Source organism: Clavelina lepadiformis, chromosome 3, assembly GCF_947623445.1.
Source record: "Clavelina lepadiformis chromosome 3, kaClaLepa1.1, whole genome shotgun sequence".
In the NCBI taxonomy this organism is placed as follows: domain Eukaryota; kingdom Metazoa; phylum Chordata; class Ascidiacea; order Aplousobranchia; family Clavelinidae; genus Clavelina; species Clavelina lepadiformis.
Window position 1 is genome coordinate 22136270 of NC_135242.1, and position 24596 is coordinate 22160865.

At 38.0% G+C, this 24596-nt stretch overlaps 2 protein-coding genes and 35 non-coding genes across 38 annotated transcripts; 2 read left to right on the forward strand and 35 right to left on the reverse strand.

Moving 5' to 3' along the window:
* Positions 1-33: 33 nt before the first annotated feature.
* Positions 34-123, reverse strand: Trnai-uau (transfer RNA isoleucine (anticodon UAU)). The gene is given in 2 exon segments: positions 34-69; positions 86-123. It is a non-coding gene; the product is annotated as a tRNA-Ile (tRNA).
* Positions 124-258: 135 nt separating this feature from the next.
* Trnai-uau (transfer RNA isoleucine (anticodon UAU)) lies at positions 259-348 on the reverse strand. Its single transcript is given in 2 exon segments — positions 259-294; positions 311-348. It is a non-coding gene; the product is annotated as a tRNA-Ile (tRNA).
* Positions 349-709: 361 nt separating this feature from the next.
* Trnai-uau (transfer RNA isoleucine (anticodon UAU)) lies at positions 710-799 on the reverse strand. Its single transcript is given in 2 exon segments — positions 710-745; positions 762-799. It is a non-coding gene; the product is annotated as a tRNA-Ile (tRNA).
* A 135-nt stretch (positions 800-934) lies between these two features.
* On the reverse strand, positions 935-1024 carry Trnai-uau (transfer RNA isoleucine (anticodon UAU)). The gene is given in 2 exon segments: positions 935-970; positions 987-1024. It is a non-coding gene; the product is annotated as a tRNA-Ile (tRNA).
* A 135-nt stretch (positions 1025-1159) lies between these two features.
* Trnai-uau (transfer RNA isoleucine (anticodon UAU)) lies at positions 1160-1249 on the reverse strand. Its single transcript is given in 2 exon segments — positions 1160-1195; positions 1212-1249. It is a non-coding gene; the product is annotated as a tRNA-Ile (tRNA).
* A 135-nt stretch (positions 1250-1384) lies between these two features.
* Positions 1385-1474, reverse strand: Trnai-uau (transfer RNA isoleucine (anticodon UAU)). The gene is given in 2 exon segments: positions 1385-1420; positions 1437-1474. It is a non-coding gene; the product is annotated as a tRNA-Ile (tRNA).
* A 135-nt stretch (positions 1475-1609) lies between these two features.
* Positions 1610-1699, reverse strand: Trnai-uau (transfer RNA isoleucine (anticodon UAU)). Its single transcript is given in 2 exon segments — positions 1610-1645; positions 1662-1699. It is a non-coding gene; the product is annotated as a tRNA-Ile (tRNA).
* A 127-nt stretch (positions 1700-1826) lies between these two features.
* Positions 1827-1916, reverse strand: Trnai-uau (transfer RNA isoleucine (anticodon UAU)). Its single transcript is given in 2 exon segments — positions 1827-1862; positions 1879-1916. It is a non-coding gene; the product is annotated as a tRNA-Ile (tRNA).
* A 136-nt stretch (positions 1917-2052) lies between these two features.
* Positions 2053-2142, reverse strand: Trnai-uau (transfer RNA isoleucine (anticodon UAU)). Its single transcript is given in 2 exon segments — positions 2053-2088; positions 2105-2142. It is a non-coding gene; the product is annotated as a tRNA-Ile (tRNA).
* A 127-nt stretch (positions 2143-2269) lies between these two features.
* On the reverse strand, positions 2270-2359 carry Trnai-uau (transfer RNA isoleucine (anticodon UAU)). The gene is given in 2 exon segments: positions 2270-2305; positions 2322-2359. It is a non-coding gene; the product is annotated as a tRNA-Ile (tRNA).
* A 134-nt stretch (positions 2360-2493) lies between these two features.
* On the reverse strand, positions 2494-2583 carry Trnai-uau (transfer RNA isoleucine (anticodon UAU)). The gene is given in 2 exon segments: positions 2494-2529; positions 2546-2583. It is a non-coding gene; the product is annotated as a tRNA-Ile (tRNA).
* Positions 2584-2718: 135 nt separating this feature from the next.
* On the reverse strand, positions 2719-2808 carry Trnai-uau (transfer RNA isoleucine (anticodon UAU)). Its single transcript is given in 2 exon segments — positions 2719-2754; positions 2771-2808. It is a non-coding gene; the product is annotated as a tRNA-Ile (tRNA).
* Positions 2809-2943: 135 nt separating this feature from the next.
* Trnai-uau (transfer RNA isoleucine (anticodon UAU)) lies at positions 2944-3033 on the reverse strand. The gene is given in 2 exon segments: positions 2944-2979; positions 2996-3033. It is a non-coding gene; the product is annotated as a tRNA-Ile (tRNA).
* A 135-nt stretch (positions 3034-3168) lies between these two features.
* On the reverse strand, positions 3169-3258 carry Trnai-uau (transfer RNA isoleucine (anticodon UAU)). The gene is given in 2 exon segments: positions 3169-3204; positions 3221-3258. It is a non-coding gene; the product is annotated as a tRNA-Ile (tRNA).
* Positions 3259-3394: 136 nt separating this feature from the next.
* On the reverse strand, positions 3395-3484 carry Trnai-uau (transfer RNA isoleucine (anticodon UAU)). Its single transcript is given in 2 exon segments — positions 3395-3430; positions 3447-3484. It is a non-coding gene; the product is annotated as a tRNA-Ile (tRNA).
* A 135-nt stretch (positions 3485-3619) lies between these two features.
* Trnai-uau (transfer RNA isoleucine (anticodon UAU)) lies at positions 3620-3709 on the reverse strand. The gene is given in 2 exon segments: positions 3620-3655; positions 3672-3709. It is a non-coding gene; the product is annotated as a tRNA-Ile (tRNA).
* Positions 3710-3844: 135 nt separating this feature from the next.
* Positions 3845-3934, reverse strand: Trnai-uau (transfer RNA isoleucine (anticodon UAU)). Its single transcript is given in 2 exon segments — positions 3845-3880; positions 3897-3934. It is a non-coding gene; the product is annotated as a tRNA-Ile (tRNA).
* Positions 3935-4069: 135 nt separating this feature from the next.
* Trnai-uau (transfer RNA isoleucine (anticodon UAU)) lies at positions 4070-4159 on the reverse strand. Its single transcript is given in 2 exon segments — positions 4070-4105; positions 4122-4159. It is a non-coding gene; the product is annotated as a tRNA-Ile (tRNA).
* A 361-nt stretch (positions 4160-4520) lies between these two features.
* On the reverse strand, positions 4521-4610 carry Trnai-uau (transfer RNA isoleucine (anticodon UAU)). Its single transcript is given in 2 exon segments — positions 4521-4556; positions 4573-4610. It is a non-coding gene; the product is annotated as a tRNA-Ile (tRNA).
* A 134-nt stretch (positions 4611-4744) lies between these two features.
* On the reverse strand, positions 4745-4834 carry Trnai-uau (transfer RNA isoleucine (anticodon UAU)). The gene is given in 2 exon segments: positions 4745-4780; positions 4797-4834. It is a non-coding gene; the product is annotated as a tRNA-Ile (tRNA).
* Positions 4835-4968: 134 nt separating this feature from the next.
* Positions 4969-5058, reverse strand: Trnai-uau (transfer RNA isoleucine (anticodon UAU)). The gene is given in 2 exon segments: positions 4969-5004; positions 5021-5058. It is a non-coding gene; the product is annotated as a tRNA-Ile (tRNA).
* Positions 5059-5193: 135 nt separating this feature from the next.
* On the reverse strand, positions 5194-5283 carry Trnai-uau (transfer RNA isoleucine (anticodon UAU)). Its single transcript is given in 2 exon segments — positions 5194-5229; positions 5246-5283. It is a non-coding gene; the product is annotated as a tRNA-Ile (tRNA).
* A 135-nt stretch (positions 5284-5418) lies between these two features.
* Positions 5419-5508, reverse strand: Trnai-uau (transfer RNA isoleucine (anticodon UAU)). Its single transcript is given in 2 exon segments — positions 5419-5454; positions 5471-5508. It is a non-coding gene; the product is annotated as a tRNA-Ile (tRNA).
* Positions 5509-5869: 361 nt separating this feature from the next.
* Positions 5870-5959, reverse strand: Trnai-uau (transfer RNA isoleucine (anticodon UAU)). Its single transcript is given in 2 exon segments — positions 5870-5905; positions 5922-5959. It is a non-coding gene; the product is annotated as a tRNA-Ile (tRNA).
* A 135-nt stretch (positions 5960-6094) lies between these two features.
* Trnai-uau (transfer RNA isoleucine (anticodon UAU)) lies at positions 6095-6184 on the reverse strand. The gene is given in 2 exon segments: positions 6095-6130; positions 6147-6184. It is a non-coding gene; the product is annotated as a tRNA-Ile (tRNA).
* Positions 6185-6319: 135 nt separating this feature from the next.
* Positions 6320-6409, reverse strand: Trnai-uau (transfer RNA isoleucine (anticodon UAU)). Its single transcript is given in 2 exon segments — positions 6320-6355; positions 6372-6409. It is a non-coding gene; the product is annotated as a tRNA-Ile (tRNA).
* A 135-nt stretch (positions 6410-6544) lies between these two features.
* On the reverse strand, positions 6545-6634 carry Trnai-uau (transfer RNA isoleucine (anticodon UAU)). Its single transcript is given in 2 exon segments — positions 6545-6580; positions 6597-6634. It is a non-coding gene; the product is annotated as a tRNA-Ile (tRNA).
* Positions 6635-6995: 361 nt separating this feature from the next.
* On the reverse strand, positions 6996-7085 carry Trnai-uau (transfer RNA isoleucine (anticodon UAU)). Its single transcript is given in 2 exon segments — positions 6996-7031; positions 7048-7085. It is a non-coding gene; the product is annotated as a tRNA-Ile (tRNA).
* Positions 7086-7219: 134 nt separating this feature from the next.
* Positions 7220-7309, reverse strand: Trnai-uau (transfer RNA isoleucine (anticodon UAU)). The gene is given in 2 exon segments: positions 7220-7255; positions 7272-7309. It is a non-coding gene; the product is annotated as a tRNA-Ile (tRNA).
* Positions 7310-7443: 134 nt separating this feature from the next.
* On the reverse strand, positions 7444-7533 carry Trnai-uau (transfer RNA isoleucine (anticodon UAU)). Its single transcript is given in 2 exon segments — positions 7444-7479; positions 7496-7533. It is a non-coding gene; the product is annotated as a tRNA-Ile (tRNA).
* Positions 7534-7668: 135 nt separating this feature from the next.
* On the reverse strand, positions 7669-7758 carry Trnai-uau (transfer RNA isoleucine (anticodon UAU)). Its single transcript is given in 2 exon segments — positions 7669-7704; positions 7721-7758. It is a non-coding gene; the product is annotated as a tRNA-Ile (tRNA).
* A 134-nt stretch (positions 7759-7892) lies between these two features.
* On the reverse strand, positions 7893-7982 carry Trnai-uau (transfer RNA isoleucine (anticodon UAU)). Its single transcript is given in 2 exon segments — positions 7893-7928; positions 7945-7982. It is a non-coding gene; the product is annotated as a tRNA-Ile (tRNA).
* A 135-nt stretch (positions 7983-8117) lies between these two features.
* Positions 8118-8207, reverse strand: Trnai-uau (transfer RNA isoleucine (anticodon UAU)). The gene is given in 2 exon segments: positions 8118-8153; positions 8170-8207. It is a non-coding gene; the product is annotated as a tRNA-Ile (tRNA).
* A 135-nt stretch (positions 8208-8342) lies between these two features.
* Trnai-uau (transfer RNA isoleucine (anticodon UAU)) lies at positions 8343-8432 on the reverse strand. Its single transcript is given in 2 exon segments — positions 8343-8378; positions 8395-8432. It is a non-coding gene; the product is annotated as a tRNA-Ile (tRNA).
* A 136-nt stretch (positions 8433-8568) lies between these two features.
* Positions 8569-8658, reverse strand: Trnai-uau (transfer RNA isoleucine (anticodon UAU)). The gene is given in 2 exon segments: positions 8569-8604; positions 8621-8658. It is a non-coding gene; the product is annotated as a tRNA-Ile (tRNA).
* A 5130-nt stretch (positions 8659-13788) lies between these two features.
* Positions 13789-21598, forward strand: LOC143450562 (glycogen debranching enzyme-like). Its single transcript, XM_076951161.1, has 2 exons — positions 13789-14823; positions 14940-21598. Exon 2 carries the CDS (start codon positions 15318-15320, stop codon positions 19869-19871), a length of 4554 nt encoding a protein of 1517 aa, XP_076807276.1. The 5' UTR covers positions 13789-14823; positions 14940-15317; the 3' UTR covers positions 19872-21598.
* On the forward strand, positions 19901-24509 carry LOC143450565 (protein lifeguard 4-like). Of its 2 annotated transcripts, none has more exons than XM_076951165.1 (5): positions 19901-21752; positions 22131-22239; positions 22507-22659; positions 22769-22919; positions 23002-24509. In XM_076951165.1, exons 1-5 carry the CDS (start codon positions 21647-21649, stop codon positions 23221-23223), a joined length of 741 nt encoding a protein of 246 aa, XP_076807280.1. In that variant the 5' UTR covers positions 19901-21646; the 3' UTR covers positions 23224-24509. The 2 variants fall into 2 exon arrangements, with proteins under 2 accessions (XP_076807280.1, XP_076807281.1); XM_076951166.1 differs by having other exon boundaries at positions 23017-24509.
* Positions 24510-24596: the final 87 nt, after the last annotated feature.

The window sequence follows — 24596 nt, forward strand, 5'->3', positions numbered from 1 at the left end:
GATTTTTAAACTAATTAAAATGTGTTAAAAAGTTGCTCCAGGCGAGATTCGAACTCACAACCTCCGCATTACTCCGGTACTGTCTTATAAGTACGGCGCGCTAACCGATTGCGCCACTGGAGCTCGGCAAATGATACTTTTTGCGATCAAACCACGAATTTATTTTAAAAAATGTGGCATATTTTAACATTTCTTTTCAAAAATTACAAACCATTAAAATGCCAAGATTTTCAAACTAATTAAATTCTGTTAAAACTTTGCTCCAGGTGAGGCTCGAACTCACAACCTCCGCATTACTCCGGTACTGTCTTATAAGTACGGCGCGCTAACCGATTGCGCCACTGGAGCTCGGCAAATGATGATTTTTGCGATCAAACCACGAAATTATTTTTTCATATTTTGCATATTTTAGCATTTTTTTTCAAAAATTTACAATCCATTAAAATGCCAAGATTTTCAAACTAATTAAAATGTGTTAAAAAGTTGCTCCAGGTGAGGCTCGAACTCACAACCTCCGCATTACTCCGGTACTGTCTTATAAGTACGACTCGCTAACCGATTGCGCCACTGTAGCTCGGGAAATGGGACTGTTTTAGATCAAACCACGAAATTATTTTGACATATGTGGCATATTTTAGCATTTTTTTCAAAAATTACAAACCATTAAAAATGCCAAGACTTTTAAACTAATTGAAATGTGTTAAAAAGTTGCTCCAGGTGAGGCTCGAACTCACAACCTCCGCATTACTCCGGTACTGTCTTATAAGTACGGCGCGCTAACCGATTGCGCCACTGGAGCTCAGCAAATGATACTTTTTGCGATCAAAGTAAGCATTTATTTCGACATATGTGGCATATTTTAGTATTTCTTTTCAAAAATTACAAACCATCAAAATGCCAAGATTTTTAAACTAATTAAATTGTGTTAAAACTTTGCTCCAGGTGAGGCTCGAACTCACAACCTCCGCATTACTCCGGTACTGTCTTATAAGTACGGCGCGCTAACCGATTGCGCCACTGGAGCTCTGCAAATGATACTTGTTGCGATCAAACCACGAATTTATTTTGACATATGTGGTATATTTTAGCATTTCTTTTCAAAAATTACAAACCATTAAAATGCCAAGATTTTCAAACTAATTAAAATGTGTTAAAAAGTTGCTCCAGGTGAGGCTCGAACTCACAACCTCCGCATTACTCCGGTACTGTCTTATAAGTACGGCGCGCTAACCGATTGCGCCACTGTAGCTCGGCAAATGGGACTGTTTTAGATCAAACCACGAAATTATTTTGACATATGTGGCATATTTTAGCATTTTTTTTCAAAAATTACAAACCATTGAAATGCCAAGACTTTTAAACTAATTAAAATGTGTTAAAAAGTTGCTCCAGGTGAGGCTCGAACTCACAACCTCCGCATTACTCCGGTACTGTCTTATAAGTACGGCGCGCTAACGGATTGCGCCACTGGAGCTCGGCAAATGATGATTTTTGCAATCAAACTAAGCGTTTATTTCGACATATGTGGCATATTTTAGCATTTTTTTTCAAAAATTACGAACCATTAAAATGTCAAGATTTTTAAACTAATTAAAATGTGTTAAAAAGTTGCTCCAGGTGAGGCTCGAACTCACAACCTCCGCATTACTCCGGTACTGTCTTATAAGTACTATGCGCTAACCTATTGCGCCACTGGAGCTCGGCAAATGATACTGTTTTAGATCAAATTATTTTGACATATGTGGCATATTTTAGTATTTTTTTTCAAAAATTACAAACCATTTAAATGCCAAAATTTTTAAACTAATTAAAATGTGTTAAAAAGTTGCTCCAGGCGAGGCTCGAACTCACAACCTCCGCATTACTCCGGTACTGTCTTATAAGTACGGCGCGCTAACCGATTGCGCCACTGGAGCTCTGCAAATGATACTGTTTGCGATCAAACCACGACTTTATTTTGACATATGTGGCATATTTTAGCATTTCTTTTCAAAAATTACAAACCATTAAAATGCCAAGACTTTTCAAACTAATTAAAATGTGTTAAAAAGTTGCTCCAGGTGAGGCTCGAACTCACAACCTCCGCATTACTCCGGTACTGTCTTATAAGTACTATGCGCTAACCGATTGCGCCACTGGAGCTCGGCAAATGATACTGTTTTAGATCAAATTATTTTGACATATGTGGCATATTTTAGCATTTCTTTTCAAAAATTACAAACCATTAAAATGCCAAGATTTTCAAACTAATTAAATTGTGTTAAAACTTTGCTCCAGGTGAGGCTCGAACTCACAACCTCCGCATTACTCCGGTACTGTCTTATAAGTACGGCGCGCTAACCGATTGCGCCACTGGAGCTCGGCAAATGATGATTTTTGCGATCAAACTAAGCATTTATTTTGACATATGTGGCATATTTTAGCAATTTTTTCAAAAATTACAAACCATTAAAATACCAAGATTTTTAAACTGATTAAATTGTGTTAAAACTTTGCTCCAGGTGAGGCTCGAACTCACAACCTCCGCATTACTCCGGTACTGTCTTATAAGTACAGCGCGCTAACCGATTGCGCCACTGGAGCTCGGCAAATGATACTGTTTGCGATCAAACCACGACTTTATTTTGACATATGTGGCATATTTTAGCATTTTTTTCAAAAATTACAAACCATTAAAATGCCAAGACTTTTCAAACTAATTAAAATGTGTTAAAAAGTTGCTCCAGGTGAGGTTCGAACTCACAACCTCCGCATTACACCGGTACTGTCTTATAAGTACGGCGCGCTAACCGATTGCGCCACTGGAGCTCGGCAAATGATGATTTTTGCGATCAAACCACGAAAATATTTTGACATATGTGGCATATTTTAGTATTTCTTTCCAAAAATTACAAACCATTAAAATGCCAAGATTTTTAAACTAATTAAATTGTGTTAAAACTTTGCTCCAGGTGAGGCTCGAACTCACAACCTCCGCATTACTCCGGTACTGTCTTATAAGTACGGCGCGCTAACCGATTGCGCCACTGGAGCTCGGCAAATGATGATTTTTGCGATGAAACCAGCAATTTATTTTGACATATTTGGCATATTTTAGCATTTTTTTGCAAAAATTACAAACCATTAAAATGCCAAGATTTTTAAACTAATTAAAATGTGCTAAAAAGTTGCTCCAGGTGAGGCTCGAACTCACAACCTCCGCATTACTCCGGTACTGTTTTATAAGTACAGCGCGCTAACCGATTGCCCCACTGGAGCTCGGCAAATGTTACTTTTTGCGATCAAACCACGAAATTATTTCTTCATATTTTGCATATTTTAGCATTTTTTTTCAAAAATTTACAAACCATTAAAATGCCAAGATTTTTAAACTAATTAAAATGTGTTAAAAAGTTGCTCCAGGTGAGGCTCGAATTCACAACCTCCGCATTACTCCGGTACTGTCTTATAAGTACGGCGCGCTAACAGATTGCGCCACTGGAGCTCGGCAAATGATGAATTTTGCGATCAAACTAAGCATTTATTTCGATATATGTTGCATATTTTAGCATTTTTTTTCAAAAATTACAAACCATTAAAATGCCAAGACTTTTAAACTAATTAAAATGTGTTAAAAAGTTTCTCCAGGTGAGGCTCGAACTCACAACCTCCGCATTACTCCGGTACTGCCTTATAAGTACGGCGCGCTAACCGATTGCGCCACTGGAGCTCGGCAAATGATACTGTTTTAGATCAAACCACGAAATTATTTCGACATATGTGGCATATTTTAGCATTTTTTTTCAAAAATTACAAACCATTTAAATGCCAAGATTTTTAAACTAATTAAAATGTGTTAAAAAGTTGCTCCAGGCGAGACTCGAACTCACAACCTCCGCATTACTCCGGTACTGTCTTATAAGTACGGCGCGCTAACCGATTGCGCCACTGGAGCTCGGCAAATGATACTTTTTGCGATCAAACCACGACTTTATTTTGACATATGTGGCATATTTTAACATTTCTTTTCAAAAATTACAAACCATTAAAATGCCAAGATTTTCAAACTAATTAAATTTTGTTAAAACTTTGCTCCAGGTGAGGCTCGAACTCACAACCTCCGCATTACTCCGGTACTGTCTTATAAGTACGGCGCGCTAACCGATTGCGCCACTGGAGCTCGGCAAATGATGATTTTTGCGATCAAACAACGAAATTATTTTTTCATATTTTGCATATTTTAGCATTTTTTTTCAAAAATTTACAATCCATTAAAATGCCAAGATTTTCAAACTAATTAAAATGTGTTAAAAAGTTGCTCCAGGTGAGGCTCGAACTCACAACCTCCGCATTACTCCGGTACTGTCTTATAAGTACGACTCGCTAACCGATTGCGCCACTGTAGCTCGGGAAATGGGACTGTTTTAGATCAAACCACGAAATTATTTTGACATACGTGGCATATTTTAGCATTTTTTTTCAAAAATTACAAACCATTAAAATGCCAAGATTTTCAAACTAATTAAAATGTGCTAAAAAGTTGCTCCAGGTGAGGCTCGAACTCACAACCTCCGCATTACTCCGGTACTGTCTTATAAGTACGGCGCGCTAACCGATTGCGCCACTGGAGCTCGGCAAATGATGATTTTTGCGATCAAACTAACCATTTATTTCGACATATGTGGCATATTTTAGCATTTTTTTCAAAAATTACGAACCATTAAAATGCCAAGACTTTTAAACTAATTAAAATGTGTTAAAAAGTTGCTCCAGGTGAGGCTCGAACTCACAACCTCCGCATTACTCCGGTACTGTCTTATAAGTACGGCGCGCTAACCGATTGCGCCACTGGAGCTCGGCAAATGATGAGTTTTACGATCAAACTAACCATTTATTTCGACATATGTGGCATATTTTAGCATTTTTTTCAAAAATTACAAACCATTAAAATGCCAAGACTTTTAAACTAATTAAAATGTGTTAAAAAGTTGCTCCAGGTGAGGCTCGAACTCACAACCTCCGCATTACTCCGGTACTGTCTTATAAGTACGACTCGCTAACCGATTGCGCCACTGGAGCTCGGCAAATGATACTGTTTGCGATCAAACCACGACTTTATTTTGACATATGTGGCATATTTTAGCATTTCTTTTCAAAAATTACAAACCATTAAAATGCCAAGAATTTTAAACTAATTAAATTGTGTTAAAACTTTGCTCCAGGTGAGGCTCGAACTCACAACCTCCGCATTACTCCGGTACTGTCTTATAAGTACGGCGCGCTAACCGATTGCGCCACTGGAGCTCGGCAAATGTTACTTTTTGCGATCAAACCACGAAATTATTTCTTCATATTTTGCATATTTTAACATTTCTTTTCAAAAATTACAAACCATTAAAATGCCAAGATTTTCAAACTAATTAAATTTTGTTAAAACTTTGCTCCAGGTGAGGCTCGAACTCACAACCTCCGCATTACTCCGGTACTGTCTTATAAGTACGGCGCGCTAACCGATTGCGCCACTGGAGCTCGGCAAATGATGATTTTTGCGATCAAACTAAGCATTTATTTTGACATATTTGGCATATTTTAGCATTTTTTTGCAAAAATTACAAACCATTAAAATGCCAAGATTTTTAAACTAATTAAAATGTGCTAAAAAGTTGCTCCAGGTGAGGCTCGAACTCACAACCTCCGCATTACTCCGGTACTGTTTTATAAGTACAGCGCGCTAACAGATTGCCCCACTGGAGCTCGGCAAATGTTACTTTTTGCGATCAAACCACGAAATTATTTCTTCATATTTTGCATATTTTAGCATTTTTTTTCAAAAATTTACAAACCATTAAAATGCCAAGATTTTTAAACTAATTAAAATGTGTTAAAAAGTTGCTCCAAGTGAGGCTCGAACTCACAACCTCCGCATTACTCCGGTACTGTCTTATAAGTACGGCGCGCTAACCGATTGCGCCACTGGAGCTCAGCAAATGATACTTTTTGCGATCAAACTAAGCATTTATTTCGATATATGTTGCATATTTTAGCATTTTTTTTCAAAAATTACAAACCATTAAAATGCCAAGACTTTTAAACTAATTAAAATGTGTTAAAAAGTTGCTCCAGGTGAGGCTCGAACTCACAACCTCCGCATTACTCCGGTACTGCCTTATAAGTACGGCGCGCTAACCGATTGCGCCACTGGAGCTCGGCAAATGATACTGATTTAGATCAAACCACGAAATTATTTCGACATATGTGGCATATTTTAGCATTTTTTTTCAAAAATTACAAACCGTTTAAAAGCCAAGATTTTTAAACTAATTAAAATGTGTTAAAAAGTTGCTCCAGGCGAGACTCGAACTCACAACCTCCGCATTACTCCGGTACTGTCTTATAAGTACGGCGCGCTAACCGATTGCGCCACTGGAGCTCGGCAAATGATACTTTTTGCGATCAAACCACGACTTTATTTTGACATATGTGGCATATTTTAACATTTCTTTTCAAAAATTACAAACCATTAAAATGCCAAGATTTTCAAACTAATTAAATTTTGTTAAAACTTTGCTCCAGGTGAGGCTCGAACTCACAACCTCCGCATTACTCCGGTACTGTCTTATAAGTACGGCGCGCTAACCGATTGCGCCACTGGAGCTCGGCAAATGATGATTTTTGCGATCAAACCACGAAATTATTTTTTCATATTTTGCATATTTTAGCATTTTTTTTCAAAAATTTACAATCCATTAAAATGCCAAGATTTTCAAACTAATTAAAATGTGTTAAAAAGTTGCTCCAGGTGAGGCTCGAACTCACAACCTCCGCATTACACCGGTACTGTCTTATAAGTACGACTCGCTAACCGATTGCGCCACTGTAGCTCGGGAAATGGGACTGTTTTAGATCAAACCACGAAATTATTTTGACATATTTGGCATATTTTAGCATTTTTTTTCAAAAATTACAAACCATTAAAATGCCAAGATTTTCAAACTAATTAAAATGTGCTAAAAAGTTGCTCCAGGTGAGGCTCGAACTCACAACCTCCGCATTACTCCGGTACTGTCTTATAAGTACGGCGCGCTAACCGATTGCGCCACTGGAGCTCGGCAAATGATGAGTTTTACGATCAAACTAACCATTTATTTCGACATATGTGGCATATTTTAGCATTTTTTACAAAAATTACGAACCATTAAAATGCCAAGACTTTTAAACTAATTAAAATGTGTTAAAAAGTTGCTCCAGGTGAGGCTCGAACTCACAACCTCCGCATTACTCCGGTACTGTCTTATAAGTACGGCGCGCTAACCGATTGCGCCACTGGAGCTCGGCAAATGATGAGTTTTACGATCAAACTAACCATTTATTTCGACATATGTGGCATATTTTAGCATTTTTTTCAAAAATTACAAACCATTAAAATGCCAAGACTTTTAAACTAATTAAAATGTGTTAAAAAGTTGCTCCAGGTGAGGCTCGAACTCACAACCTCCGCATTACTCCGGTACTGTCTTATAAGTACGGCGCGCTAACCGATTGCGCCACTGGAGCTCGGCAAATGATACTGTTTGCGATCAAACCACGAAAATATTTTGACATATGTGGCATATTTTAGCATTTCTTTTCAAAAATTACAAACCATTAAAATGCCAAGATTTTCAAACTAATTAATTTGTGTTAAAACTTTGCTCCAGGTGAGGCTCGAACTCACAACCTCCGCATTACTCCGGTACTGTCTTATAAGTACGGCGCGCTAACCGATTGCGCCACTGGAGCTCGGCAAATGATGATTTTTGCGATCAAACTAAGCATTTATTTCGACATATGTGGCATATTTTAGCATTTTTTTCTAAAATTACAAACCATTAAAATGCCAAGATTTTTAAACTGATTAAATTGTGTTAAAAAGTTGCTCCAGGTGAGGCTCGAACTCACAACCTCCGCATTACTCCGGTACTGTCTTATAAGTACGACTCGCTAACCGATTGCGCCACTGGAGCTCGGCAAATGATACTGTTTGCGATCAAACCACGACTTTATTTTGACATATGTGGCATATTTTAGCATTTCTTTTCAAAAATTACAAACCATTAAAATGCCAAGATTTTTAAACTAATTAAATTGTGTTAAAACTTTGCTCCAGGTGAGGCTCGAACTCACAACTTCCGCATTACTCCGGTACTGTCTTATAAGTACGGCGCGCTAACCGATTGCGCCACTGGAGCTCAGCAAATGATACTTTTTGCGATCAAACCACGAAAATATTTTGACATATGTGGCATATTTTAGCATTTTTTTTCAAAAATTACAAACCATTAAAATACCAAGATTTTTAAACTAATTAAAATGTGCTGAAAAGTTGCTCCAGGTGAGGCTCGAACTCACAACCTCCGCATTACTCCAGTACTGTCTTATAAGTACGGCGCGCTAACCGATTGCGCCACTGGAGCTCGGCAAATGATGAATTTTGCGATCAAACTAACCATTTATTTCGACATATGTGGCATATTTTAGTATTTTTTTTCAAAAATTACAAACCATTAAAAATGCCAAGACTTTTAAACTAATTAAAATGTGTTAAAACGTTGCTCCAGGTGAGGCTCGAACTCACAACCTCCGCATTACTCCGGTACTGTCTTATAAGTACGGCGCGCTAACCTATTGCGCCACTGGAGCTCGGCAAATGATGATTTTTGCGATGAAACCAGCAATATATTTTGACATATGTGGCATATTTTAGTATTTTTTGTAAAAGTTTACAAACCATTAAAATGCCAAGATTTTTAAACTAATTAAGTTTGCTTGAATTAAACGGTTCTTGTGTTGTGAAAGGAAGTCGATGATACCAACCGCTAATTAATCAAGTAGTCATAGGAAGTGTTCTTGCAGATTGTTGACAACACATAGCCAGCAAATCGTAAGCAAAAATGAACTCCAGTGTCCTCAGTTTTAAAAGTTCTCTGTTTGCACGTAAGTTTGCACTAATTTAATAAAGTTATCTTTTAAAAAACTGATCATTTGTGCTCATGAAATTATCGCTATCCAATTTTTTATAACATTGTTTATAACGAATTAATCGTTTTTATAGGAGGCGGGAACTGTTTAAATCAGGGGTCGGCAACCTACGGCCCGCGGGCCGGATCCGGCCCGCCATGCGAAATCGTCCGGCCCGAGACATATTAATTAGTTATCACAAGAATACGGCCCGCCGTGTCTTATTGAGTTTCAAACTGTAGTGTTAGCATTTAGCAATTATAGTATTAATGAAAATTCCGGCCCGCCAAAGAGTTGTACGCTCGACATTTGGCCCGTGACTAGCAAAAGGTTGCCGACCCCTGATTTAAGGGTAAGATATTCGCGTTTCAGAAAAGCTGTCCCGGCAGTTACGGCCCGCCAGTATATTTTATTTTATCAAATTGGCCCGCGGCTCAAAAAGGTTGCCGACCCCTGGTTTAAATGCATCACCAAACGAACACTTGCGTTATATCTTTGCTTATACAGCAAGCTAGGCTATATATCAAGACGATTTAGTTAAGAACAATCCCTCTAATTTTCAACACAAACCGGGTGTGCGAAAACTATATGTGAGTAGGTTTCGTGGACTAAATTTGTGCGCCGCGAAGACGTAAGAAAATCTAGACAATAGTATTTGTTTACAAGATTTAACAAATACAGTTTTAATGTCAATATGAGACATATCTCACCTGACGAGACATGGACCTAATCTGCTGTAGCTACTACTACTTTGCCTACAGGTATATATATAGACTACTGTGAAAAGACGATATACTGCTGCAGGCCTATCCGCTTAAGTAATAAAGTTTACAAACATAAAGTTTAATATCCTGGCGTTCATCGATAAAGTATTGCTCTTCTGCCATTGTTTAAAACCATATTGTTTGTCAGAATTGTAGGTTTTTGATATGCCTTACCGGATTTGAAAAAGCGTATCAGGAATGAAAATCAAAGCTGTCGCTATATCTTGCTGATTGTTAAATTGAGGGAAACAAAGTCTATGGAAGGCTTTGTTTACTATATAATTTATTTTGTCGTTAGTGTGTTAGTCATTAACGTTTCTCTTAAAATGTTAAACTCTACAAACCGCGCATAAGATCTGTTTTGTATCAATCAATCTTGTTGTAAAATGACTAATAACTAAATGACGCTAATAACTAAAGACAAAATTCTGCGTTATTACAATAATTTATGTTCTCCGCGTAGAGTATACTGTGTAGGCCTAGTATGTCATAGCTATCATCATATAAGCATCCTTCGGCCTCGAGAGACCATAGATCTGTGTTTCAAGAGGTTTGTCCAGATCGATGTTGAGAAAAGCACCTGTTGTGACTAACCAACCAGATACTGGAGTGACAGTCTTTCTGGCACTAAGAAAAGATAAATGATGAAGGAGAGGATTGAAGGTGGAGACCAGTTTGTTTCGTAAACTTCTTCTTGCTTCTCTACGTGTCGAGCGCTCGCAATAAGTTGATTTGTTTCGTGTTCGATACCCAGTGGCTTTATCGTTGTAATGTCCTTGGGAAAGGCATTAAGGGCACTGCTTGCTTGGGTGAACAGTTCTGAATTCGAGCAATAAGATACGAAACAAAATCAAAGACATGTGTGGCGATCAGAACTTGCACAAAGGCTAGCTCGGCAACCGGAGCCCGAGCGATGAAGATACATCGCTCATGACGATTTATCGCCGGGGTAAGTCGTGCAAAGATTTTACTCAGTCCAAGGATAAAGATTGTCGTACCATCCTTAGCAAGCGCGGGACCCAATGCAAGGACTTACGACGGAGATTTCTACCGATTATAAACAACACAGTGCAGTAATGCCAACGATAACGTATAGGCCATAGGGCCTAAAACAAGTATTTACTCTTTGCGAACCTGCTCCCATCAAAGCTCTGCTTTGTGATATATTTTTACCAAAACATTTTTTTTCGAGAACAAATTGATTAGCAACACCGTGATTTGCGCGAAATGATGGCTAAATTGGTATTTTTGATTTGGTGCTAAGCAGTGCGGGGCTCCGAAAACTGCATCGCATCACTCGGATTGGCCTAAGGCCGGCCCCGCATACCATTTACCCGTAGGGATAAACTTCATTTCACAACAATTAACGTTTTCATCGCACGTCAACCTACGTAGCCTAACCAGCAAATCATCCTTTTTATCTCACTCAGTTCTACTTGACAGTTCTCCATAAGCCAAAAAGCAGAAGGATTCTTCTGTTTGAATAAAAGCATTGACCTTCGCCATCGATGCGGTAGATTCGGGTTCAATTTTCGGGTCCGGTCACACTAAACTCACTAAAGACTTTACAAACGGAATCCTCACCTCCCTCGCTTGGTGTTCGACACAAAGTGGGTAGTGAAAAGCACAAACGTGCTATGTGTCACCAATGTGATACCAAAACCTGTCTTCAAACCAAAATCTGGTCAGTTTTGTGACGTCTTAGATTTCATTCTAATTATGGTTTTGACTCAGCAGAAAACGAGTGCAGACACAGTTGGAATCAATGCCTTTAAAAATACAATAAGCTTATTTATTAAACTTAACCAATCCAACAACTATATATAGCAGTCGATCGAAAATTTTACCCATCACAACTTTTGTTGAAAACTACCGAATTAACCGTGAGTGGAAATGGAGCACAGAGTTTTCAATATACCAACTCGGTCAACTGCGCCAGCGGCTAGTCAGGCTACTGCTCCTTTTCTGCTGAGTCAAAACCGTAATTAGATAAATTTATGACGTCACAAAGGAGGTTCAGGTTGGCAGGGGAAAGGTTTTAGCACGACGCCACAAAGCTGGCCTCCACTCTGGCACATACGCGCACGTACACACACAAACATATGTACACACAAGTACACAACCATAAAACATTGACCTTAGCCCAATGTCCTCAGCAGTTAGAGGCCTATGCCTTATCGCTTAATGAATAATGATCAGGCGATGTCTGGATGCAGGTAGCGTGTACAGCTGTTCAGTGGATTCAGTTCAGTTTGGATCAAGTTGCATTGGCATTGGAAAGCAACAGGGTTGTAACCAGACCATTTTTTTCTGACTCAAGTCATTTTGAGTAGTGACTCGAGTCAATACCTTTCAAAAAAATGAAAAAACATGACTCGAGTCAAGTCAAGTCATTGTCCCGAGTCCTTACAACATTGGGCAAAGACGTGAGCGACTCATGGGATTGCATTGCGTTGGGTTTCAGACTTGTAACATTTTGTGGTAATTGTGACCTAGCCTAACTGTGTTATGACTTATTTATCAACTGCTGAACTGTCATGGCAGAAATGTACTGTACCTAAATAGGCCTAACTAATCTACATCTACAGTATTGACAGTAAGTACAGAAGTAGCCGTTTTGAAGTCGAAGACAGTCATAAGTTTTTAAAGGAATAAGAGAAGTGAGCAATGTCGACCGTCTGCATTAATTTACTTATTTATCAACTTCTGAACTGTCATGGCGGAAATGTACTGTACCTAAGTAGGCCTAACCAATTTATCCAAGTGCGGAATCGATGAATCAATGACTACGAAATAACGCTACTGGCCTAATATAAATTTATGCTGGAAAATAAAAAATTACGGAATATAAGCAAAGAATAGCCTTAGTGGCATAACATCAGTTTTGTGTTTCTAAGTTAGCTCAAATTATATGTATGTATATGTATTTAATCAGTTGTAAACACATGTTTTATGCATTTTTATATGAATTATTTATCTTTACATACCTCATGTAAATACATGTTTCATTGTTAGGTTTAAAGCAGACAGATGTTACAGGAGCTTTTTTAAAGCACCAAAACCCACATCTGATTACTTGTAAGTGCACACTTGAAATGCAACCTTTAGATCTTCTAAGCACCCAAGATCTTGTCTAAAATGGCCAAAAAGTATGCGTTCTGGTAATTTGGCACATAAACATGCAAATATCATAGCCTACATAACATCATCAGATGTCCTAGAAACTTTGTCGTAGGGTTCTTACTGCTCAAGCTTCAGTTATTGAGGCTGTCTTTTTTATTTTCTGATGAATGCATATGTAATTTGCAGTGTAAGGTTTTTTCTGTTCTTGCTTAAAGTTGAAACTCCCTCCCAAAGTTTTTTTACATTTGAGGAGGAGCATTCTAAAACCTAATCTATGATTTTATATTTTGGTATGTGTTGTTATGGGATTATTATGAGCAATAAACTCTTTCCGAGTTACTGCCTGGGTGGCAAGAATTTTTGAATCGCCTATACTTAACAATGGAAATTGTCAAACAACTTTTTTTTGAAATTGTCAACTCACTTCGATTCTTTTTTAAATTGTAATCGTTTTAGGCATTGGATTGCAACGATTTCGCTCAGGTGAGTAGCATATGAATTTCTTTACAAGATAAAGAAAACTAGCTTAGAAAGACTTGGAGTTGATTTCAAATACCTTGTGGTTGCAAACTTGCAATCGTAATGATAACAGCAGGCGGGTTTATAGTGGAACATTTGATATTAACATGATGACTACGGTCGGAGTTAACTACTACAAACATAAGCAATATCATTAATTGATTTTTAATAAAAAAGACGCCCTATTTTGAAAGGTTTGTTTGTTAAGAGATCGGTTTAATTGATATATCAATAGTGCTTCGTGATTTTACTCAAGTATATAGCTCAAGTATAAAATAAAAACTAGGCCACCTTTTTTCAATATATTTTTCTTTATCGTATAAAGAAATTCATATGCTACTCGCTTGAGCGAAACCTTTGCAAGCTGATGCCCAGAACATTTGCAATTTAAAATGGGTTGAAAATTCCCATTGCTAAGTATAGGCAATCATAATTTTTGCCACTCAAAACAAGATAGCGGCTGTAACTCGGAAAGGGTCTATCAAACTTATAGTTATAATAGTCAAAAATGGACTTTTGAAAAGTGGATTTCTGTGTTTAAATCTTACCAAATATAAATGGAGCGTTCAATATGTATATAGGTCCAGATCAGGGGTGTCAAACTTAATCGCACCAGGGGCCAAAACTCAAAACTTATTTAACGCCGCAAGCCTTACGGATAAAGCTTGATTGAACGTTTCGTGACACGAGTACATGAATTGAAACAGGCAGCGAAACAACATCAAATTTTTGATGTTTTTGATGATTTTTGACTGGACTATTTTTGATTATTCTTCTCTTACGTTATTATGTTTCATTCATCTCCTTGCAAAAGCATTGAAGGATTAACAAACAATAAAAAAAAAAGCAGCCCAGATTCCAAGCGTCAGAATAAATAGTATCGTATGGTGGGGCAACTGCTGTGCTAGTGTATTGTGCGATTTGTCATAATCTTGTTTCTTGCTTGAAAAAAGTAAGTTATACTGTACAATAATCTCCCGGGCCGGAAATAGTTCAATGTATAAAATAACATTGCGGGCCAAGTTTTATTGTAAAGCGGGCCGGATGTGGCCCGGAGGCCGAGAGTTTGACACGTATGGTCTAGGTGTATCCGTTTTTTAACTTTTTTGTATTAGCAATGATTTGATATGTCTAGATTTGTAATTAACCTTATGTGCCAAATCAAATATTATACAATTATAATCAAGCGGTTGTTTTTTACAGCTCTATTAAGAAAGTTTGTATGACATGGCGAAGATCTCCGAGCCAATACTGTTAAGCCACTGGCGTAAATATCAACTTTGGGCTTTCTGGGGTGGCGTCACAAGAAACTTGCATACAAAGATTGCAAGTGAAGTTAAATTCCCTTTAGTTTCATCTCTTGGCAATTGTAACCTAACACTGGTAATGACACGGGTAAACAGGGCGAAGCCAACAGCTTTTGAATCGGCTCCATTTATAAGTAAGAATTAATTGCAGAGGAAAATATTTAGACTTTTAATACTGTCGTGGCGTACAACATAAACTCTAACTTTTTCGGTGTGACTTTTCCTGTGCAAATGCAAGCTTTATATGTAGGTCATGTGCGAAACAAAATCAATGAAAAAAGTGGCAGAGCAACCAAAGAGATTGTCACACAAATTTGATGTCGGTTTTGCTTGTTTGCGCCCCCAAACAAAACTTCAAAAAGGCTTATGATAAACTTCTAAACATATCTCATTCAGCATGGCAAAGATCACCAAACTGATCATGTGCCGTTTTAATTTTTTGTCTGCCTTAAGCACTGATATATTATACTGTATAGCCTATATAAATCTGAGTCTGCATGCGAAATTTTTTAGTTCAAAAATGGTTTTTGGTTGCCAGTTTACTGTGAGTAGGTTGTTTGATTCAAACTGTATGCAATGTTATTCAGGTGTAACTAGGTGATGTCAAAATAACCGACAAATAACCATTATGGAAATGTCATCACAAATTCGCATTTTGAAACTGGTTAATGGTGAACACAATGATAGTGTGCTGTATCGCTTGCAAAAAGGATGGATTCTTCATTTCATGCTTGGTCCAACATTGGCGTCGCATAATGTCAGTATTTTTTGCAATGTTCCAAATAGCGGTGAAACTTATGAAAGGTGTAAATACAGACTGTTGAAGTGGAATGCAAAATCAAAGTCGTCTGGTGATCAGCTTAATTATTTTGCGCCGGTAAAATTAAACTCCGCTGGGTCATTTGAATATTACTTCCAGTATGACAACAAGAAGGCAGGCAGTGGGTATTTCATTGTGGATCCTTCTCTTTTGATAGGGCCTGATAATCACCTATTGCCGTTAGATGCTATTTGCATGCACACCGTTTTACCAAAATTGCTTGGTCCTTTCACAGAATGGAAAGACCGATTGAAAGTAAGCAAAGAGTCTGGCTACAATGCAATTCATTTTACACCAATACAAAAGCTTGGTTGTTCTAATTCTTCTTACTCTCTTGCGGATCAGTTGGCATTAAATCCAAGTTTTGCCAACGGATTGAAGTCTCCAATAACCGTTGAAGATGTAAAAAGCTTAGTTGAAGAATTGCGCCAAGATTGGATGATGCTTAGCGTGACAGACGTTGTTTGGAATCACACTGCCACAAATAGTCCTTGGCTGCAAGAAAATCCAGAATGTGCCTTTAACTTGTCCAATTGTCCTTACTTGCGTCCTGCATATATACTCGATAGGGCGGTGTTGCATTTGTCATTGGATGTTGCCAAAGGAAAATACAGAGAAGCATTTCCTGATAGCAAGATTTCCAATGACAAAGATCTGTCACGTTTGAGAGACATTTTGTTGAAGAAAGTGATTCCTCCTTTGAAATTGTGGGAGTTCTACCAAGTTGATGTAGATGCAGAGGTTTCTAAATTTGAACATGAATTGAAATCTGCCTCAAACAAAGTTAGAGATCATGATAAGACTGCCAAGATTAACATCATACAAGATAAAACGTTCAAACGTCGGAATTGCTTTATTGACCTTGAAGTTGCGTTAAGACAATTCTGTGCCGGCTCATTCAACGCTACTGAAAGTTTGGAAGCATTCAGGAGCACTCTTGTCTGGCTGAATAAGCTCAATAAGGAAGTGGTTGAAGAAGATATGAAGGCTGCAGTTAATAATATCATTTCCACAGTCACTTATGAGCGATTGGCTGATAATGGCCCAAAGTGTATTGAAATCAACAAAACAAGTCCTCTCTGTACACCTTACTTTAACCATTTTTTTCCTGATACGAGTGTTCATGATGAAGAATCAAATATAGTTAATGTTGATGATAAGGCTAAATTTATTATGGCGCACAATGGCTGGGTTATGGGTGATGATGTGCTGAAAAACTTTGCCGAATACCCAGGAAAGGTTTATTTTCGAAGGGAATTGGTTTGCTGGGGTGATAGTGTCAAACTAAGATACGGATCTTCCTCCGAAAGCTGTCCCACTTTATGGCAAAGAATGAAGCAGTACACAGAAGAGATGGCCGGTGTGTTCCATGGAATTCGCATTGACAATTGTCACTCAACTCCAATTCACGTTGCTGAATACATGCTTGATTCGGCAAGGAAAATTCGACCAGATTTGTATGTTTTTGCAGAATTATTCACTGGACGTGAAGACGTCGACAACATTTTCGTCAACAGACTTGGCATCACCTCACTGATCCGTGAAGCTCTGAATGCCTGGGACGCACATGAACTGGGTCGCCTTGTCTATATGTATGGTGGGGAGCCAATGTCGTCCTTCATGCAGCCATCCAAGCAGTTACTGAAGCCTTCTCGTGCTCATGCTCTCTTTTGTGACATCACGCATGATAATGAGAGTATGATTTTGAAAAGAAGTGTTCACGACCTTGTTCCAACTGGTGCCCTAGTTGCCATGGCTTGCTGTGCTAGCGGCAGCAATCGAGGCCATGATGAGATGACACCACACCACATACATGTTGTCAAAGAGCAACGTTTCTACAAGAAATGGGCACCAAACCCAAACAGCTACTCTTTTGAATGTGCTGGAAATAAATCTGGTGTGTTAAAGGCAAAGCGACTATTGAATGTGCTGCATCAGACCATGGCTTTAAATGGATTCAATCAGGTATTTATTGATCAACGTACCCAGGATGTAGTTGCCGTGACGCGACACAACCCAAAATCCCACTACAGCTATGTCATGATTGCTCACACGTCATTTCATGATTCTAATGATTGTCATGGATCGGTTCAGAAAGTTTGGAAGGATGTTCCTTCTTTAACCGTAGAAGGGCATATTATGGGAATAGCTCTTGAAATTAAACCTACGGAACCATCACTTGTCACCTCTCAGTATGTTAAAACCTTTACGAAACAAGAGTCACTGATTAATGGTCTTGATAACTACAATTTATTCGTTGAAACCGATCTACCATGTGGGATGAGCACCTGTTGTGAGATCGAGCTTGCAAAGGGTGGCACTGCGCATGTGGTACATTTCACTGACTTTCCTCCCGGCAGTGTCATTGTCCTTCGTGTTAAAATGCTCGAGAGTGCTGATAAAGGCATAAATGGTATTCGCAAAATTATCTCTGCTCTTTCTCACGATGAGAAATCTGGTTTTGACGATATCGTTTCTGGCTTAGATTTGCATGTGTTGAACAGGGTTTTGTTTCATTGCAAGGAAGAGGAACTTTCAGACGGTTTAGGAATCGGAGCCTATGGCATTCCTGGTTGGGAGGACTTACGTTACTGTGGCATTGCTGGAATTGCTTTTCCGATAGCGAGGATTAGGGATGGAAATGATGTTGGCCATCCAATATGTACAAATTTAAGAGAAGGCAATTGGTTAATGGATTATATATCAATGCGTTTGCAGAAGCACAAAGAAACCAGTGCACTTGGAGATTGGTATGCATCGTGTTTTGAGATATTGGGAAAAATACCACGGTATTTGGTGCCAGCCTACTTTGAATTGGTCATATCTTTGACCCATGAGAAATTGCTTCGGGCTTGTTGGAATCAGATGTCTCTCTTTGTTAAGGATGGAAGCACTTTCATAAAATCCCTCGCGCTCGGCACCGTCGCGTTGTGTGGTTGCATAAGGGGAGCAAATCTGCCCCCTCTTCATCCTGATGTTTCTGGACTGCTCAACTCTGAAGAAGATGGTTGTAAAGCGGTTTCCATGGCTGCTGGACTTCCGCATTTTTCTTCAGGAATCATGAGGTGTTGGGGACGCGACACTTTTATAGCGATGCATGGTCTTCAACTTGTCACTGGCCAGCACAGAGATGCAAGAAATTTAATTCTTGCATTCGCAGAGTGCATAAGACATGGTTTAATACCAAATCTGCTTGGAGAGGGTAAGATCTCGAGGTACAATTGTCGTGATGCCGTTTGGTTTTGGCTCCAGTGCATTCAGGACCTTTGTGAGTGTGACAGCTATCAGTTGTTGCAGCTCCCAGTTGCACGATTTTTTCCCACCGATGACTCTCAACCTCAACCGGTTGGCACGCAGACCCAGCGTTTGTATGATGTCATTCAGGAAGTCTTGCAAAGACACGTGGATGGTATTAGCTTTCGAGAACGCAATGCTGGTACAGGCATTGATGCTAACATGTCAGATGAAGGCTTTGATGTTAAAGTGGGAATTGATCTCAAAACAGGTTTTGTTTATGGCGGAAATGAACACAACTGTGGTACATGGATGGACAAAATGGGAGAAAGTGAGAGAGCGAAAACGAAAGGTATTCCCGCAACTCCTCGTGATGGTTCTGCTGTAGAATTGATAGGATTGTGTAAATCAGCAGTTTCATGGTTGCAACGAGCCAACAATTCTGGGCAGTATCCGTATGATGGTGTGTTCACGAAGGATAAGGACAAAGTTCAGGCAAAGCTGACATGGTCTCAGTGGAACGGTCTTATCGCTGAGAATTTCGAGCAGCATTTTTACGTCGGTGACAATGATTCGTCTCAGTTAGTTCATAAGCGTTACATATACAAAGATACAATTGGTGCCAGCCATCCCTGGTGTGACTACCAACTAAGACCTAACTTTCCAGTTGCAATGGTTTACGCTCCAGAAATGTTTGATGTTGACCATGCTTGGAGGGCGCTGGAAATTGCGCAAGCAAAACTTCTTGGACCTTTAGGCATGAAAACGCTTGACCCAGATGACATGCAGTATAGGGGAGACTACGACAACGGGAACGACTCTGAAGATCGATCCGTTGCGCATGGATTCAACTACCACCAGGGTCCAGAATGGTTGTGGCCAGTTGGGTATTTCCTGCGAGCAAAACTGCACTTTGCTCGAAAGCTGGGCCCGGAAAAGCTGAAAGAAACTGTTGATTTTATCCGTAGCTTCATAGTCAATCATCAACTATACTTGGAGAACTCTCCTTGGTGTGGACTTCCAGAGTTAACAAACAGTAATGGAAGTTATTGCAGAGATTCATGCCCGATCCAAGCATGGTCACATGCCACCCTTCTTGACTTGCTTTGTGACATGTCCCAGTTGTAAGTTGACCCAAGATTCAACAAAGCAACTAACTTCAAACCCTACGCGAAACTTTGTGTATTCCAATATATCATCATTAAAGCATGTTTTCTTTGTAGCCTTGCATATATTATATGCTACATCGTATTCTATATGACGTTTTTCTTGTCATTGTATCTTATAGATTTGTATGTGTTCCTGTGTATAGCATCATAATATGCACTTCACTTTATGTAATTTTGTTATGAACGTTCTTGTCTGATTGTTGCATTTGTCAGTTTGTTGACTAGTATATTTTTCAAATATCTTTAAAGTTACATAAACATTAAATCCAGAAATAAATTATGCGCACCGGTAATAGCTCACCAATTTATAACAACAACTCTTGATTAACTGAAAGCATTCTGCACCAAATTGATGACTGTCTGTGTTTTTTAGGCATTCACTTTACGCGATGTGATCTTTGTAAAAGTAGAACATGATATGTAATGAAATATGAAATGAAATGTATGAAATGCGTTGTCTTCATCTTCGTGCATATATATGCTCGTAAACATTTGACTATTTATTACTATTTTATTTAGTTTGCTGATGTATCGGCAGAAACCACTTTTCAAGGATATAGACATAGCCTGGGGCCATTTCATTTATTCTTTGTGTTCCCTGTACCAAGCGCTAGAAGCAACAGAACCTCATAATGATAGCTCAAACATGTGTCATCGTAATTAATTGAACAATTACTTACAAGTTCATTATATATTTACTGTGTTTGATATAATTTTAGTACACATATAAAATATAGCTGTATTTGTTAGTTTATGCTTTGATACGTGAAATGTGCAGGTCAAGTTGCTTCCATTAGAGTGTGTTAAATGTTACAGCACAGAGCAATGCGTTAAGGAGGCTGAGATTAATGTAATTTTATATTGTTTATAATGCTATGCCAGATTATATACTGTTTTGACTTTATGAAAGGCTGCTTGACGTGTAAAGCACACAACATTATGTATAGTTGTGGTTTTCTTCAAACTTCCATGTAAACTCATGGTTATCTGTTTGTCCGAATTCTGTAATTGTTGAGCTGCCTAATTTTCTTTGTGTAAACTACTCAAAGTATGTTTCGTATATTGAAATATTTCTAATAGTAGCTCCACTACCAAATTGAAGTATTTTATACCAATTAATGCACTGCAAGGTACATTAGATTGTTAGTAAAATATGCAACCTTTTTAATCATACTAGCTTTGTGTAGAAAACGAGTACAAAATTTTGTATATGAGCTATAGTATGTTTGTATTATGCAATTCACGTTACAGTGTATTGTATTTTCTAATCTTTTGTGGTACTGCTTTCACGTATGCCGTGAATCAACTGTTTTGGAGCTCTTTAACCCTGCAAGTATTCTTGTATGTCAAAAATTGTATAAAATTCCTGCTTTGTTGCAATTTAGAAATGTCCTGATTATTCTGCGCCATTATATGTTGGATGCTTCTTGAACGTTTTCAAATGATTAACCTGATATGATACTATATTTATCTGCGTGTGTTTTATGGTCTCAAAATGAAATCACATGATGCTACCAGATGTAGTTACATAACATTGCAGTTATTTCTATTTATACAACCGTGCGTGTTTATATTTATTGCTGTCGTATTCTACCTTGCTATATCCTTAGAAAGTATATTTAGATCATATATATTTTTTCACTTAACTTGGCTATATGTACTCACTTATTATTTTGTTTGGATTAGGACAGTTTTGTGTAAGCCATTACTCTGATATAATTAACAAGGTTTTCTATGAAAGAAGAAATGGCAAGTGCGAGTGGATTTCCAGCAGATTCTATCGAAGACGACTTTGCATACGGCACAAATGTAAAGCAAGCAACACTTGGAGTTCGAATTGGTTTGTACCAACTACAAACTTATCTACACCGTTATAATTTTTGCAAAAACAAAAAGTAAAAAGTTGCCTGTGAAAAAGTAAGATTATTTGAGCAGGGCTCATTACTTTTTGACAGCTCTTCGCACTTATTTGCTTTGCTTATTGCCTCTGTGTGACTGCCTTTGACAGCATAAGATAACCATTGTATTGTGTGTGAGTGTGTTATATAGAACAAACTAGAACTAGAAATGTGACAGAATTTCTAATGACTTGAATAAATATTAATTTTCAACCAATTCGTTTTTCCTGAAAGTTCTTAAATTCTGTAGCGTGACATTTTTGTGACTATTGCAATATTCTTCTTAAAGCAGCTAATTAAGCGCACTCTAAATTATGCAGGTTTTATCCGAAAAGTTTATACGATTCTAACTGCACAGTTGCTTTGTACAACACTCGTTTGTGCCTTGTTCATTGCAGTCAAACCGCTTAAGGAATTTGCCCAAGGAAAGTAAGTCACAAAATTGTGCAAAGTCGGGTGGTATATGCTTTAAACTGATGTACTCGGAAATGTCCCGGTATAAAGTATATTGACATGGATATATATGATGCATGTAGGGTATCAGTTTGCTATTTCCAAAATATCTGTGTTCTTTTGTATAGCTATGACTTGTATGGATTTGCATGTTGCATCATTTCTTAGCTTTATTTCTCAGGTATCAGTTTTATTTTGGTGCCTAAAGAGTTCATTTTGGTAAAGTTATTTTTTGCTTCACAGTCAGTTTATGCTGATGTTATGCTTCATGGCATCTTTCGGCTTGATAATCGCTCTCCATGTGAAAAAAGACAAACATCCAACCAATATGTACTTGTTGGCTGCATTTACACTAGTAGAGTCGTACACTGTAGGCACAGTTGTAACGTTTTACAAGTAGGTTTCTTTGTTGCTTACTACTGCACCCATTAGTAAAACCATTTTTATTTGATCATGAAATTTAAAGCAAGTTTTTTAAAAATTTGACGAGTTCATAACTATGTAGAGTTGAAATCGTCCTACAAGCTTTCATATTGACACTCTCTGTGTTTGTCTGCTTGACTTCTTACACTTTGCAAAGCAAAAGGGATTACTCGTCGTGGGCAGCAGGCCTGTTTTCTGGCCTTTGGATTCTTATAATTGCTGGTTTTATGGGAGTAAGTTAAAGCAATGGTTAATTTAGCAAATAGTGGACATAAACATTTAAACATACATGGTAAGTAACATTTTATCTGGTAGTTATGTTATTCGCAGATATTCTTTCAAAATGACACCTTTGAGTTGGTGTGTGCCAGCGCTGGTGCCCTCCTCTTCTGTTTCTTCATCATCTTTGACACGCACATGCTGATGCGGAAGCTTTCTCCAGAAGATTACATGATCGCATCCATCAGTCTCTACCTTGATGTGATCAACCTGTTCCTTGAGACTCTCCGCATCCTTGGAAAGATGAATGAGCGTTAAATTCTTCCCTTAAATACCCATTTAGAAGACAGTTATGGATTTCTCATAATTTGAAATTTGGTAACATTTTTAAGATAGAATTGCTTTGTTATATCATTGTTATCGGTTTATTTAGCTACACCTGTAAGAATACATCACCAAAAGACTCCAACATAACTTTGGTCAAGAAATTTGTGCTTTATCTTTCTTTCAAACCTGGTTTGTTGTGACTTGCTCCTCTTATTGATGCAAATTAGGGATGCGCCGTGAAGAAAAATGTCTGGCTTTGTACAATCACAAATACCATGCAAACTGATACGACCGATTCGTATCAGCACCAGACAGTATAATTTCATGTTATTTAATTTGACTTTTAACTCGGCGATATTGTTTAAACAATTTGCTTTGTTTCAAAAAACTATGACGATTGACAACCTAAATTGGATTGGCACAAAAGCCTATTAAGGAATGTTGCCCGACTTGAACTAATCGAAAAAATTAGATGACATTTTTTATCAAAGTCAGAAAGTTATAGAAAACGTTGTATTGGAATTCGCCCGAATCTTCTACACAAGCGGTCAATCTGTTCAGGTTTGGTCTCGCATGGGCTCATCTCCAACGCAAACCCTCTTAATCATGTAGATACTGCTTTTATTATGTGGGGGCTATTTGGGTTTATGGCTTACGCATGCTTGCTTAGTTCCTTAATGGTTCAATGTAGAACCAAGTTGTCATTAAATCAATTATTTCACAAGATTCTGCATAAGGTCTTTCTCGGCTGAACGTACTTTACTTTATGTCGCCTTTGTTCTTTAGGTGTTCAATTGTCATCATTCCTGTAAAACTTGTTTTTTTTGTCCGTAAAAGTGAGAGATTTAGCCTAATGAAGGTTATATTATGACCTGTTATATTGCCTTCGTGACACGTAGTAGTTTTGTAAACATTGATGTTACGTTCCTTCCATGTGATATATATATCTTTTAACTATGCCCGTGTTTACTTGTGACGGGGATGTATGAGTTTTGTGAGCGGTGGTTCTCTGCACTTAAATCTTTTTACTGGTTGGTTATTACCCTTTCTGCACAGATTAAACCAGTTTCTTGCTTGCATTTTGGCTTAAAACAAGCCATCAATTCACCTTCGATTCTCGTTGTAGAAAAAAAGTGACAGCCTTTTGCTCACGTTTTCCGCTCGTAATATTGTGGTAGTAGAAGTTTATTTATATCATAAGGTGATGACAGCAAATGTCGTTATTTTTTGCCCAAATTATGGCTTTTGTCTAAATTATTAAATGCTGTACAAAGTGTTATGGTGATGTCGTGATTTGTCCTTTGTGCGCAAGCTTGTCTGTGCATCAGATGCAATTTAAAACAGTTCGTAAAAATTTATGAAAC